General features: G+C 36.7%; 1 protein-coding gene across 1 annotated transcript; it reads right to left on the minus strand.

Annotated features, from left to right (window-relative positions):
* Window positions 1-2467: 2467 nt before the first annotated feature.
* LOC116288171 (phosphoserine aminotransferase) lies at window positions 2468-14479 on the minus strand. Its single transcript, XM_089027590.1, has 13 exons — window positions 14323-14479; window positions 12617-12677; window positions 12158-12227; window positions 11143-11228; window positions 10332-10390; window positions 9680-9734; window positions 9283-9455; window positions 8764-8827; window positions 8380-8438; window positions 7911-8013; window positions 7239-7311; window positions 6320-6457; window positions 2468-4965 (listed from the first exon to the last, which is right to left on the minus strand). Exons 1-13 carry the CDS (start codon window positions 14383-14385, stop codon window positions 4848-4850), a joined length of 1122 nt encoding a protein of 373 aa, XP_088883716.1. The 5' UTR covers window positions 14386-14479; the 3' UTR covers window positions 2468-4847.
* Window positions 14480-15232: the final 753 nt, after the last annotated feature.

Consider the following 15232-nt stretch of genomic DNA (forward strand, 5'->3'; position numbering starts at 1 on the left):
CAACGAAATATTCATCAAACCGATAAGAAAAGCTATAATACTTTCTATTTTCAGTTAAAAAAGCTTCGTTTATTAAAGCGATAACGAGTGAAAAGTCAAAATTTCTCAACGCGTAAGAAGAGGAAAAATATATTCTTTTCGAAACTGCAATGATCATCAGTCCTTTTCCGGTCGTCAGTTTGGAACTACAAACTACAAGGTTTTCTATCCCCCCCCCCCCCCCCCCCCCTAGGGAGAGGAGTGGTTTGCAAGCAGGATATGGGGGTCATCTTTTTGCAAATAAAGTCGTTGTGAGTGAGTGAGTATTGTGACTATACTACTAGGATATGAGCTAGACTAATACTGAAGTTTCTTTCTTTCGATTCTTCTTTCTTTCTTTCTTTCTTTCTTTCTTTCATTCTTTATCTTTTATTTTTTTTTTTCTTCGTTTCTTTCTTTCTTTTTTTCTTCTTTTCTTTCTTTCTAATTCTTTCTTTCTTTCTTTCTTTTTTTCTTTCTTTCTTTCTTTCTTTCTTCGTTTCTTTCTTTCTTTTCTTTCTTTCCTTCTTTTTTCTTTCTAGATCTTTCATTCACCCGTTCATTAATTCTTTTTCGATCCTCTTCTCTGACGCATTAAATACTCACATGACAGTGAAGTAACTTGGAAGCCATTTAAATGCTAGCTAACATCACGTTGGAATGCGTTTTACTGAAAACCATTAAAATGCCAAGATACATGACACCTTTAAGAAATAATTTGGAAACAATACGTTTGTAAAATAAAAATAAATACAACCACTAAAAACAGCAAAGTAAAGAGAAAAAATTTAACCCCGCGTCTTTGGAGACAAAAAAATCATAAGAAATACATAGTCCTTTTGGTAAGGGAAGCCATTGGAGTGTCTATTTAATATGTCTTTTTCTGTGCTTGGTAAATTGTCACTAGCGATGTAATTATAGATAGGACGTTTGCCTGATGGCGTCATTGACCTCTACTACCAGACTCCCTTGCACACTTTCTTTTGTTCGATTAAGGTGTCTGCCTACTTTTGAACGTTCGAATTGAGCCCACACGATGAGCGCGCGCTCAAAAACCGCTGAAAAATCTACAAGATTTTATTGAAGAACCATACGCGTTTTGAGCTTCAACAGGGCAAAACCCTCAAATTTTGCACGGGACTCTATATTTTTTGATAGCTCATTCGAAAAAACTCCTAAAAATCTAGGTTATATCAACATTCTAGGAAAAGTTTAAATCAGGAACACGTGAAAAAATAGATTTTTGTAGGGATTTTTGTTCGACTTTATGAGATTTTTTAAGAGCACCGAAACTACAAATATGACAAATCAATGTATCTCTCTGTCTTTTTGTCGAAAATATCCATGTATTATTGTAGAATGATTGACTAGCCTTCATTCATGCAATCATATAGTCTGCAAATAACTATTATCTTATTCATCTTAATTTTTCTCTAATCACTTCCGGTGGCCGCAATTTTTACTCCAAAAGCTCGTGCGTAGGCTTCCATTAAATGCTGATTATCTCGAAAACGAGCTCGGGACACCCTATTTTCTCTTTCCAGATTTGGAATCAGCATTAAATTTCAATTCGGAAAATCGAAGTTTTAAAAAAAGCTTAAATCAATTTCCAAAAGTAAGGCAGTCACCTTAAGCCTGGTTCACACGTGCAACGCAAACGCAAGCAATGTTCACACGTGCAACGCAAATGCAAGTAAATTAAGATACGCATGCGCAGTAGTTCTTGTTTATAGTTCATACGTATTTTCCTTCTTGCGTTTGCACTGCTCGTGTGAACCATCGAGTTGAGTTTTGATGGCTTGACTAATACGTCTTGCGTTTGTGTTTGTGTTTTCTCCGAATGCCACGAACATCACGTGATCTTAGATTGCAATTACTCATCCTAAGTGCTTGTAGTGTACTACATTGTACCCCCAAGATGAAAAGAGATGCCATCACTGAAGTCATTTCCATATACAAATCAAGTTCGTTAGTGGTACTCGTGCGTTTGTATCACTGTAGTTCACACGTATTTTCCTTGCGCTTTCATTTGCGTTTGCGTTGCTCGTGTGAACCAGGCTTTAATAGGCGACTTGCACTAAGAGGTCACGTGATCAAATCGGCCATTGTGGCTGGCATCCTTCAGGAGTTTTGCAATGCGAGAATGTAAAAAAAGATGGTGGATTCGGGTAGTTTTTTTGGTGATAAAAGGTAAGTTAGCGCACTAAATAACGATAAAAATCCCCTTTTCTTGCAAGAAATATATTCTTAGTAGATATCTAAAGAAGATTTTTGTTATTAACTCGCCAAGAAGAGAAAAATATGGTATTTTTTGCGCTACGATGTGAGACCTACGAAGTGTTTAGTCTTGTTCCGCCTGCTACATGACCTCAAAAAACAAAAAAAACAAAAACACAAAACAAAACAAAAACACAAAAACGAACTGACAGACGGAAATAAGGAACAGATAGAACTTTCCAATCAAATTTTATTTTAAAATGTTTCAAATCGTCGACATAAAATTCACCTACTTATTACCTGTGAATAACGCAACAATATTACGCACTCCATCCCCATAGGAAACTTCATTTTCGTCCCTACCCCACGCCCCTCTTCTTTCGTCAACGGTTAAGTGGTTCAAGGGCCAGGAATTTCCGGAACTCGTGGGCTCAAATCTAAAATTAAAAACTCGGGTATTTTTTTAAACTCTTCTTATCTTTTGTATGTAAATGTGATTTAGGTGTGTGGTTTTAAGGTCTTCTCTTTCTTACTTTTCTACATATGATTAGGTTTCTTAGTGCTTTTGGAAATAAAAGTTTTTTTCCGATGCTTTGCTTGCTTTTGTGGGTGCGTAGCGCAGGTGTCGACGTTGTTCTTATCAGGAGTTAAATATAGCATTCTCAATCTACTAAATGTGCTCTATTTATAGCGAATAGTTTAAAATATTCAGCTCTATATCGGAAATACACTTAAAGTAATTATCTATGTTTAAAAGAACAGTGGCATACGCATAGGTTGGAGTTCTTGGCCGACAGGGAAAAAGTATTTTAAAAAAACGACTCGTTTAGGAAAACAGTGGTCAACTTTTTGCTTAATGAGAGAGACAAATTCTGAAGGTGTTTAAAGAGTTACTTTAAGGAGTTTCCATCGTTTTCAGTTAAGGTGTCTGGAAAAAATGTCTGGAATTTCCTAGGAAGATTCCAGGAACAGAGTCAAATCATCGATTCAAAAAAAATCCTGGTCTTTTCCTGCTCATATGTGTTGGACAAAAAGAGAATTTTTTGGAATTAAAACTAGTTTATTTGAAAATAAATAGTATATAGTAATAGGATTTCCTTCAATAAAATAATGCAGTTTTTCTTTCACGATGCACAGCTATTTCAAAAAAGGTTGAATACTGAATACTGCATACTGAATAGTGCATTCCAAGACCAAAGGGCATTGTGGGTCTCGTTAATTTGAAATAAGAAGTAAATATACAGCAATTAGCTCTATACATGTAGGTAGTATATTGTTTCAGATGGAATACACTAAGAATAGAATAAATAATTATTATTAGTCCTACTTTAGACAATGTCACTATGACCCACAATGCACATCAGTCTTTGGAATGCACTATTCAACCTTTTAGAAATAGCTGTACACACCGAGTCGAAATATGGCGACTGACTAGCCTCGTGCTCACGTGGAAATATAAAAGCATTTCCACATGTATGAGAGGTAAGTCAGTCCAGAACAATAGTTATTCAAATTCGGTGTATCTTCGGTGTTTAAGACATTAAAGACATTCTAAAATAATTCATCAACTATAAAAGTACTTCCGATTGGTTGTACACTCACTTTTAATTATAAAACTCGATCTGATTGGCTGTTTACCTTACGGTCTTGACCACACCCATTAAGCTTTCTTAAGGTGGCTGCCTACTACAGGAAAAATCCATGAAAAAGCTGTGAACCACGATTTTTTAAACCCAAACTAGATTTGATTCTGAGTTTTTTTGAATTTTAAAATCAAACTTTTTTATAAAAAATCTTTCAAACTTTGCTTCGAGCCTTTCTTCACGTCGATTTGACGAGACAAGTTTGACTCTTTTTAATTCTACTCTTTTGAATTTTGCTTCACGTTTAGTTAAAAGGGCGATTACACGGAGCAATTTTCTCTGCAACTTGTCTCACAACGGCGTTGCGATACACGTTGCATGGGCATGGCAGCGTGTAACCTACAAGTGCAATTTGAAAAAGTTGCAGCAATCGTTTCTAAAAGTAGAATTCTTTTCTACTTTTGGCAACGATTGAGTTTCAGTTGCACCGTGTAGACACTTATGCAACTTGTGTCGCAATGCTGTTGCGAGATGAGCTGCAGAGAAAATTGCTCCGTGTAGTCGTGCCTTAAGAATCTGCTCTATTTCACGTTGGTTTTGTTGTAGTTCGACTTTTTCCTTCTCGAGTTTAGATTCATTTTAGTTTCATTTCCACATCTTTTTCTTTCAATATTTCTTTTGGGTTTGAATGTTCGTACATTCTATACAGTGTCTAATTTCTGTCTTTAAATTCGGTCATGAAATCAGCAAGTATTTTTTCTGCTATCTGAGTTCTGCACGTTGTAAGTTAACAAATGAATTCGCATACTCTCTTCGAACATTAATTTCATTTGTGAGTCTGACTTGTCGTTCGTATCCGTCGTATTCAGAGCCTAATTTCTGTATATGTCTTAAGATTCCGTTATGAGGTCAGCAAGTATCTTTTCGTTATTTGATTTTTGCACATTGTAATTAAGCAAATGGATCGCGCTCTCTCTTCGTAGCTTTTTTTTTTTTTGTGGGATTCAATAGCTGTTCGTATCCGTCGTTTCAGTGTCTAATTGGTTTGTTGTATTTGTCTTGGAATTCCATCATGAAGTCAGCGAGTGCCTTCGTTTCTTCTAATGTGATGGCATTGTACAATGATATTCTAATTCCGCCAACAATCCTGGAAAGAAATGTAGATATGGTTTGTCCTATAAAGGATTTACTATTATTGCTTAGAATCATCATCATCAATCATCATCATCACCACCAGTGTCACCATCATCATCACCACCAGTTTTATCATCACCGTCACCAGCAGTGTCATCATCATCGTCACCAGCAGTGTCATCATCACCGTCACCAGCAGTGTCATCATCACCATCACCAGTGTCATCATCACCATCACCAGTGTCATCATCACCATCACCAGCAGTGTCATCATCATCATCATCACCACCAGTTTTATAATCACCGTCACCAGCAGTGTCATCATCATCACCACCAGTGTCAACTCATCACCACCAGTGTCATCATCATCACCAGCAGTGTCATCATCATCACCACCAGTGTCATCATCATCACCACCAATGTCATCAATCAATCTTTATTGTGCTCAATAGTTTACAGATATAAATAATAATAGTTGAAATTGCAGGTGATAAGAGCACAGCCAATTAGAAATAGCAATAGCTAATCAAGCTAAGTGCCTGGGCCATGCGGAGAATGCTGATTGATTAAAGCAATGGATAAGACAAGACAAGACAAAAACAAAAGACAAGACAAGATAAGCCGGTGATAAGACAAGACATTAGACAAGACAAAATGGGCTGTGCTCCTATCATCACCATCACCAGTGTCATCATCACCATCAGCAGTGTCATCATCATCACCACCAGTGTCATCATCATCACCACCAGTGTCATCATCATCACCACCAGTGTCATCATAACCACCCGTGTCATCACCACCACCAGTGTCATCATCACCATCAGTGTCATCATCACCACCAGTGTCATCATCATCACCACCAGTGTCATCATCATCATCATCACCACCAGTGTCATCATCACCATCAGTGTCATCATCATTACTACCAGTGTCATCATCATCATTACCACCAGTGTCATCATCATCACCAGTGTCATCATCACCACCACCAGTGTCATCATCACCATCAGTGTCATCATCATTACCACCAGTGTCATCATTGCCACCAGTGTCATCATCATCACCACCAGTGTCATCATCACCACCAGTGTCATCATCATCATCACCAGTGTCATCATCACCACCAGTGTCATCATCACCACCAGTGTCATCATCACCATCAGTGTCATCATCATTACCACCAGTGTCATCATCATCATTACCACCAGTGTCATCATCATCACTACCAGTGTCATCATCATCACCACCAGTGTCATCATCACCACCAGTGTCATCATCACCATCAGTGTCATCATCATTACCACCAGTGTCATCATCATCATTACCACCAGTGTCATCATCATGAACACCATCATCACTATCATTACCTATGTCCTTTCAGCTGGATCATTCCTCTTGCACCAGCTTCCTCCACGAATCTTTTTTCCAGTTCTTCATTCCCACTTTCATTTCCTATTCTCAGTGTAATGTTCATGCGGGAACGAGAGCCTTGCTTGACTTTGCCACTAGAAAAAAACCATCATCAACATTACTTAACATCATCATAATCATCTCAAGCCCGGGATCTTGGGTATAATAGTCCCTTTCACAGTTCCCTATGCCATCTTGAAAGGTAGCTGTGCCTTTGAATTGAAGCGAGACGAACGGTGAGCTTGCAATGATAGAGACATTTGAATGATTGTCCAAGGTGTTAAAAAAAGGTCTCTGTCATTGCAAGCTCACCATTCGTCTCACGTTGATGCAAAGGCACGACTACCTTTCAAGATGGCATAGGGAACTGTGAAAGGGGACTATTGCTGGACGCTGCATTACAATCAAGTAGATTTTGTTAATCGATCAATCCTTTGATTCAAGGATTTTTCTAGGGTTTTCTGGTTTTCCTCACTCCATAAACCCTAACATGCTAAAGTTCTATTCGATCTAAGGATTAGCCATGCTCTTACTTAATGCAGCCCAGGGGTTGCTTCAGGGTTCTATCTGTTAGTTAGCCATGCCCTGACTTAGATTAGCCCAGAGGTTGTTACAGGGTTTGATCTGTGAGTTAGCCATGCCCTGACTTAGATCAGCCCAGAGGTTGTTTCAGGGTTGAATCTGTGATTTAGCCATGCCTTAACTTAGATCAGCCCAGAGGTTGTTTCAGGGTTGAATCTGTGATTTAGCCATGCCTTAACTTAGATCAGCCCAGAGGTTGTTTCAGGGTTCAATCTGTGAGTTAGCCATGCCCTGACTTAGATCAGCCTAGAAGTTGTTTCAGGGTTTGATAAAACAAGCAGCTCATTGTCATACCTATAGAATCCATTCGATGAATCAATGATATCGTAGATCAAAGAAGATTTCATGACACTTCTCTTGTTCATCTCTAGAAATGCAAATCAAAACATCCAATAGATTAATGTTACTTCAGTGAGCCAAGAAAATGATTGCAGTTACTGCGCAATAGACCTTTCCAGCCTGGGTGTTTAATATGTTTTTCCATTTCAGACCATATGGCACAGATTAATTATAATTGCCATGCTATTAAATCTGACAGCTAAATTTTGAATGATAATAAATAAATAAATAAAATAAATAAGATAAATAAGATAAATAAGATAATAAATAATAAATAATAAATAATAAATAAATAAATAAGTAAAATAAATAAAATAAATAAATAAATAAACCCATTAATTTATTCGTATCAGTGAGTGCGAAAGGAGATATTGAGGTTAACCCTATCGTGAATATCTCCTAGGATCAAATTAGAATTTTAGTAGTTGGTTTTTGAGGAGGGAGGAAAACCAGAGAACCCTGGAGAAAAAGCCTCGAAGCACAGGAGAGAACCAGCAAACAACTCTACTCACGAACAACACTGAGCTCATTGGGACTCAAACCCGGGTTGCATTGATGAGAGGTGAGCACTCTCACCGCTACGCCACCCATGCTTCAAGATTTGACCTAAGAGATGGATGAACATACCTTCAAGTCCTCCATGTTTCTTGATCCATTTAAATACCAGGCCCATGATGTAAATACCATATGTTGGTGGTGTGTTGTACAAGGAATTCATTCCTGTTTGGATCTGGGAAAAAATGACTATCGGCTAAGATAAAGTGTAATAAAGGAAAATCACAGGATTCTGAAGTATACTATAAAAATAATTTTAAACAGAGCAGAGGTGCGAAGAGAAGAGAAGTGAAGAGGGGAGTAGAGGAGTGAAGTGGAGTGGAGTGGAGTGGAGTGGAGTGGAGTGGAGTGGAGTGGAGTGGAGTGGAGTGGAGTGGAGTGGAGTGGAGTGGAGTGAGGTGGAGTGGAAACAGAGCAGGGCAAGGCAAGGCAGAACAGAATCAGAGGAATCTGGCTCCTAATCTGGCCAATAACTGTATATCTGTGTGTATAACCCTGGTTCACAATATTTTATAATTGATTATTTTATCCACTTTCATACCTTATAGTCAAAGACAACAGGACATCTTGGGCATGCTTTACCAATCAGATCCTCTCTCACTGAAACAATCAAAATAGAATATCGTTAAACCTAGTGGATAATTAAATGGTGATGGTGGTGATGATGACGACGATGGTGACAATGTTGTTGATGATGATAGTTATGATGGTGATGTTAGAGATCATTGGCGATGATGATGATGATGACGATGGTGACAATGATGATGTTGATGATGATGTTGATGTTAATAGTAATATTGATGATGGTGATGGTTATGGTGATGATGGTAATGATGGTGATGATATTGATGATGATGACAATGATGTTCTTGATGATGATGATGATGATAATCACTGATGCTAGTGATAGTGAGACTGAACTTACCAATGACTATTGTCACTCCTGCACAGCCAATATTCTTCTGAGCTCCCGCATAAATAAGTCCAAACTATTCAGAATTAAGTAAATGGAAAATAAATGTAAGACAAAAAGAGAAAGCTGCTGCAACAATCAGCAGCATCCTTCCTGCCTTTATAAACATGACTATAGCAGAAGCATTAAGAAATAAATCAAAATTCTATTACTAATCCTATATTATTCTATTATTATTATTCTATATCATTATTATTGTAGGAGCAGGTGTAGCTCAGTTGGTTAGTGCGCGACCTTCACGAGAGCTTGAGGTCCACGGTTTGATTCTTAGGATCTTCAAGTCTGTTTTGACTTCTCTCTAATCTATGTAGCTTCAGCTTTGAATATTTTTAAGATAGCGCACTGATGAAGAGAGGGGGTGAAGTGCGCACCGTTGGCTTCCATTGATAGCAGTTGAATTTCAACTGAAGGAACTACCGACATTAAATATAGGTACTTTAACTTTTACCTCTATCATTCTATTAATATTACCTTCTTGATGTCAACTGGTTTTGTCAAGATGTTGGACGACATGTCACACACGAGTGGTACGCCATGAGTCTCAGGGATCTCATCAAACTCCACACCATGGACTGTCTCATTGGCACAGTAATACACATAAGAAGCTTGGGGATCGAGGTTCCATTCAGTATGGCAGGGAATTGCTTGAATAATTGAGACAATCAAAAACATTATATTAAATAGTGCAGCTAGTTTCGGTACTCTATACTTACTGTGTAGTTCCAGAAATTATTTCTCTGACCCCTCTCCCCTCGAGAATTCCCAATTTCCTCCGCGGGTGGGGTATGGATATTTTCTGGAACAACACAATATAAATAAAATTTATCATTATTTATTATTATTGTCATGATTATTATTAGGTACTTACTGTTGTAAGTATCCAGTTTAGGGAACACGTGGTTGACCTTGCCATATTTCTCAGCCTGGGTAATAGAAATTTATCTTCGTCATTCAACAAACAATCTCTTAATGATTATCTTTAGGCCTCATCTAATTATTTACAATTTATTAAGAAGAGCTGCAGCAAGTTGTCTATGAATTATTTTTTTAAAGAGATATTGTTGAGATCTTTCTTTTTTTTTTTGCCAGGGGGGGTGAGTAGAGAGTTAGTTGACTTGCTTCTATGCATTTGATTGCATATTGAATTCGAATTTATTTTGTGTGTCTGTGAGCTGAATGCTGAAATTCGGTCTTTCATTGCCATCAATCAAACCTAATCAGTCGGTACCTTTCACATTTTTGACTGACCGGCAGCAGAAAACCAATTTTCAGCATGCAACAGGTATCCTGGCAGTAGATTTGGCACAAGACAGAGGTGTGAATGTTCTCTGTGTGCAGCCCAGTAAAGAATAAAGAGTAAGCATCAGGACTTTTAGCAAGAGTCAGTCTAAATGACAACAAGTTTGAAAGTTATGGTGGAATAAGTATAATGACGAATGACAGCTACTAATGGCAGCAATAATTATCATTAGACATAATTATATTACAGATAAGATAGTTTTTATATTTATGATATTTACCTCTTTTGCGGCTTTAGCAGACCAAGTACCAGTAATGATGTAATCTGCAGATCCTCCATCTAAAAATGATTAATTATAATAGTCAGGGTTCCCAGCCATTTTGAAAATAAAAATTCCCTGACTTTTCCCTGACTAATTAACAGTTTTCACTGACCTTGTTGTGCCGCATGGGCAAGCATGGGCCACATACCTAACTTTTACCTAGGCTCCGCTCTTATCATATTACACAGGATACGCAACATAATTAAACTGTCCGGCATTATATAAATGATACTAAATACTTTAATATTTTTTCATTATTTGTAAGGATTTATAATCCATTTGAAAACTGCAAACAGTATAAGTATCACACGGATACTCATGGTTAACTTCAAACAATATTCCCTGACTTTAGGTGAAAATCACAATTTCCCTGACTAAATAAAAAATTCCCTGACTTTTCCCTGACCCCTGGGAACCCTGATAGTACACATCTCAACAACATATTGTAAAAAAAAGCTTTAGAAGGTCTGAATCATGCAAAGCACAATTAAGGTATTGGGAAGCATCTAGATGGTGTAAATTAGAGTGCTCACCTCTGCACCAGGGTGATTGAGTTTGATTCCCAAAAAAAGGATCATATCCGAATAGAGTTGCTTTTTGGTACTCTCTAGCTTCAGTTATAATAATTATCTCTGGATTTCTTCCCTCTGAAAAACTCAGCTTCTAAATCCCAATAAGTCACTACCTATTAGCCTGTGTTACCCTCACAAAAAAAAAAAAAAAAAAAGAAAACAAGAACAAGTCTTAATAAAGAACAATATTGTCCCACCTTTCATAAGATTTAGAGGTACTGCTGAAAACTGTCCAGTACCACCACCTTGTAAGAACAGAACTTTATAGTTGTCTGGAATATCTCTGAAAAGAACAGAAATATAAACTAATATTAAATACTGAATTATCAAATAAAATAATAATATACAAATCTCACATTCTGATTGGTTTGGGAGGGGTGGTTTATGAGAGCACACTGCATGCTCTGAAATTTTCTATGGCACAAGTCCTGACCAAAATAAAAGTTATTGAAATAGAAATAAAAAACTTGATTGCTTTGATGTGCTATGTGGGGGATTGATTGGCACAATGGTATTTTCACCTACACATCATTTCCCCTATGCACTTCATTATGACTTTGTAATTTTATGCTGCAACCATTTGTCTCATGTTGATTCAAACTATACAGCAGATATTCAAGAAGTATTGAAAAGGTATCTGTTACTAAATGCTACGATCACTTTGGCTACGATCACTTTGGCTACCATCACTTTGGCTACCATCACTTTGGCTACCATCACTTTGGCTACCATCACTTCTTTCGCTACCATCACTTTGGATACCACCACTTTGGCTACCATCACTTTGGCTACCATCACTTTGGCTACCATCAGTTTGGCTACCATCAGTTTGGCTACCATCACTTCTTTCGCTACCATCACTTTGGCTACCATCACTTAGGCTACCATCACTTTCACTACCATCACTTTCACTAATAATCATGGTACTTTTGCTCTAAATTACAATCCAATAAGTAAACATAAAACAACTGTTTTACTTGATAGCAAAGCTTTATGAAAACATTTGTAAAGCAGTCTAAATCATTTATGGGCACTCATGACAAAGTTCTAGTCTTGCAAATGACCACTAGAAAGCTTGTTGAATTTATTGAAATTTGTTAAGCGTGCTGCCAATCCTTAAAAGCAATTGTAACTGCACACAACACAGCAAGCAAGTTTTCCATTTCTTTAACAAAAATCTATGTCTTTTTGACAAAATTAACCACTACTTACAATAGGTCTCTCAGGTTATTTTCAGCATCACTGATGATTTTGGTGAATTCTGCTGAGCGATGACTCATCTCTGAAAAATAAAATACCGATGAGTATTGGTTTGGACAAGCCATTAAATCTATGCTTTAAACGTTAATTTATTAAAGTTCTGTTCATGCATGTTGCTAGACAGGTACTAAGTGGACAGGTACTTTATAGTGGAAGGATGGATGGATGGATAGATGGATGGATGGATGGAGGGATGGAGGGATGATAATAACAATCAACTTTATTTAGACACGAAAGCTCTATCAACATTAAGTACAATATGAGAAACTCAATCTTGGTCTACCTAGAGGTCGTGGAGGGATGAAGGGATGGATTGATGGATGGATGGATGGATGGATGAATGGAGTGAGAGAAGGAAAGGGATTTATAAATCCTTTTATCACATCCTTACTAAGAAACCACAACACTAACCCATGACACTGATGCCAAGATTCCCATAGTTGAGAAATTCTTTCTGTGCTTGTTCCAAAACCTACGTAAAACAACCAGATATAATCAGCATTAAAAAGCAGTTTTATGTACAGTCAACTCTCCCCTTGCACACATCCAAATATTATGGACACCTTGCTATTACGGACAGGAGAAAAAACCCCGAAAAAAATACTGAGAAGGAAATGACCAAAAATAATTCCTGCTTTTGCAGATGCTCGCTATTACGGATATCAAGTGACAGTCCCGAGGGTGTCTGGCATAACAAGAGTTAACTGTACTTTCGACTTATTCTGAACCTAATCAAAATATGGCGACCAATTTGAACAATACTCTTTCAATACTCCATTTTACAGTTCCATTTCCGCGCATGATAAAAAGTATAGTTTTGCTATGCAGTGGAAACTGCAGCCTCGACTTGCAACTATTATTCGTGGTCACTCGAACACAACTGTAAAATGGAGTATTTGGCCCATCTATATAAATAATTTACAAAATATAATTATGTAAAGGATGTTATTTCTTTAGAAATATATTCTTTGCTTCGTGTTACTTTGAAAATTATTATTTTCTATTAAAATTTCTAACACGGGAAACGTCTTATCGGTTATATTATGGCAATCAATTATTTTGCTAAGAACGTTTGAGTACAACACACTCCTTATTGGGCTATTGCATCATACAGTTTTTGAGACTGAATATAACAATACATAGCATTTTATCAATTTTGGTATTATTTCCGTGTAACTTTATAGTAGTAATTTCCGATACCGTTTCGTTTTCTTGTTTAATAGTGTTAACAAGTTTCGTTTCTTTTTAATATAGTTTCTTGGGCGACATTTTGGGCACGAAGCAATGGATTCGTCGTTATTTGAATATTCGTTTATAATAATGATCTTGAAATCCATCTTTTTCTTTAAGAGAAACAAACTAGCGATCGCTAAGAAATGTATATTAACCTTGGTCATTTCACGATCAAATGTTCGAAGCCCAAGGAATCTCCCTCGATGTGTTTTGATATTCCTTATTAGGAACTCTATTCACGTCCTTTCCGCCATATTAGGAAAGCCGAGCATTGAGCATCGTTTAGCGGGAAAAAATGAATAGCGGTAGATTTGAGCCATGCTTGGAAAATCAATGCATTTTGAAATCAAAATAGTAAAATTCATAAAATATAAGCTCCTTAGAAGACCAAATATGATCATTTCTATGCTTTTCTTGGCTTTTATGAATAATTTTGAGTGGATTTTTGGACGATAGCGTGGTTTTAAAATTATTGCTAAATTTACGCTGTAACCTTATAAATGTTAGACTTAATGTTATATGTTAGACTTTTTCGATTCTATTGAAAGGGAAGAAAAACTATTTGGATTTTCGAACTGTAGAGGATTTTAGCTTCCAAAGAAGGTCGGAATTAAATAAAGATCGAGGTATTTTATAACTTTGAATTGCATAACGAGTAGAAATGAGCTCAGATATCGTCGACAAGCTCACTTTAGAAAATAAAAAAATCCAACAAAAATTTCATAAAATTACTGAATTATTAAGAAGACTAGAGAAAAACTTATGAACCGTGGTCTATATTAAAGATTAAGAATACAGTGGATTGCATATGTTGGAATCGTCCTTCTCTTACTAAAAGGGCGGATAGATTCGAAAATGAAACGAAAAATCTTAGCTTTTCTTACCTCTTCAGGGAGTTTAGCTGGTCCTGGGGCAAAGTTCACAACTTTTTTGAATTCTTGAGCCATTTTGAAATGATTTTGAAGATTTTAAATTCAGAAGTGAAGTAGGGTTTGCTTTCAGAGTTACTCAAGAGTGAAATCCTGTGTACAAATTGTGGAATTTTTAAAATATGAATATCATTGAACTCTGATCTCCATGTAAAGGGAAAACCACGCTTAACTGTTTGCGATCGAATCCCTGTGATCTGATTGGTCGAGACACGCACTTGACATGTGAACACTGCATGGTTCGATGACATCATTGTATGAACGTGACGTCAAATTAGTATGCGAGACACAGGAAACCCAATATCAAAATTGAGGAATTTTAGGAATTTTAAGATTAGGGGGACAAAATAAATAACAATATTAATAATAATAATGATAATGATAATAATAATAAATAATAATAATAAATAATAATAATAATAACAACAGCAATATAGTTTTTACTTCACGACGTTTCGATGTCGTCATGACACCATTATCAAGTAGTGAATTACCAGTATACAGTAGTTTAAGATCAATCGAATTAACATAATTACTTGTCAAAAACAAAAGGTATTGTCATGTAAATATTTTGGCCTTTGATAGAGTCACTTTGAACATTTAGAGGTGTTTTTTCTCGTATATTATAAAACAACATTTCAAAAATTAGATAATCGAATATTGTCGTCATCTTGGGAATATTTCTCAGACGAGTGCAGTAGACTGCATAAAGGGGTTTTTTTAAGTTTAACTATCCTGAAAGGTTAATTAGCCTATTAGGTCTATTGGATAACATCTCCGAAGCATATCACGTCCGGCTCCGCCATTAGAGAGTTTTAGATTGATTTTTTTTTCTCCCCGCAAACGGCAAACGTGACCACGTTTT

The sequence above is a fragment of the Actinia tenebrosa genome, unplaced genomic scaffold, assembly GCF_029948245.1.
Source record: "Actinia tenebrosa isolate PJP-AT-01 unplaced genomic scaffold, QUT_ActTen_1.0 PGA_scaffold11__36_contigs__length_13525064, whole genome shotgun sequence".
Lineage (NCBI taxonomy): Eukaryota > Metazoa > Cnidaria > Anthozoa > Actiniaria > Actiniidae > Actinia > Actinia tenebrosa.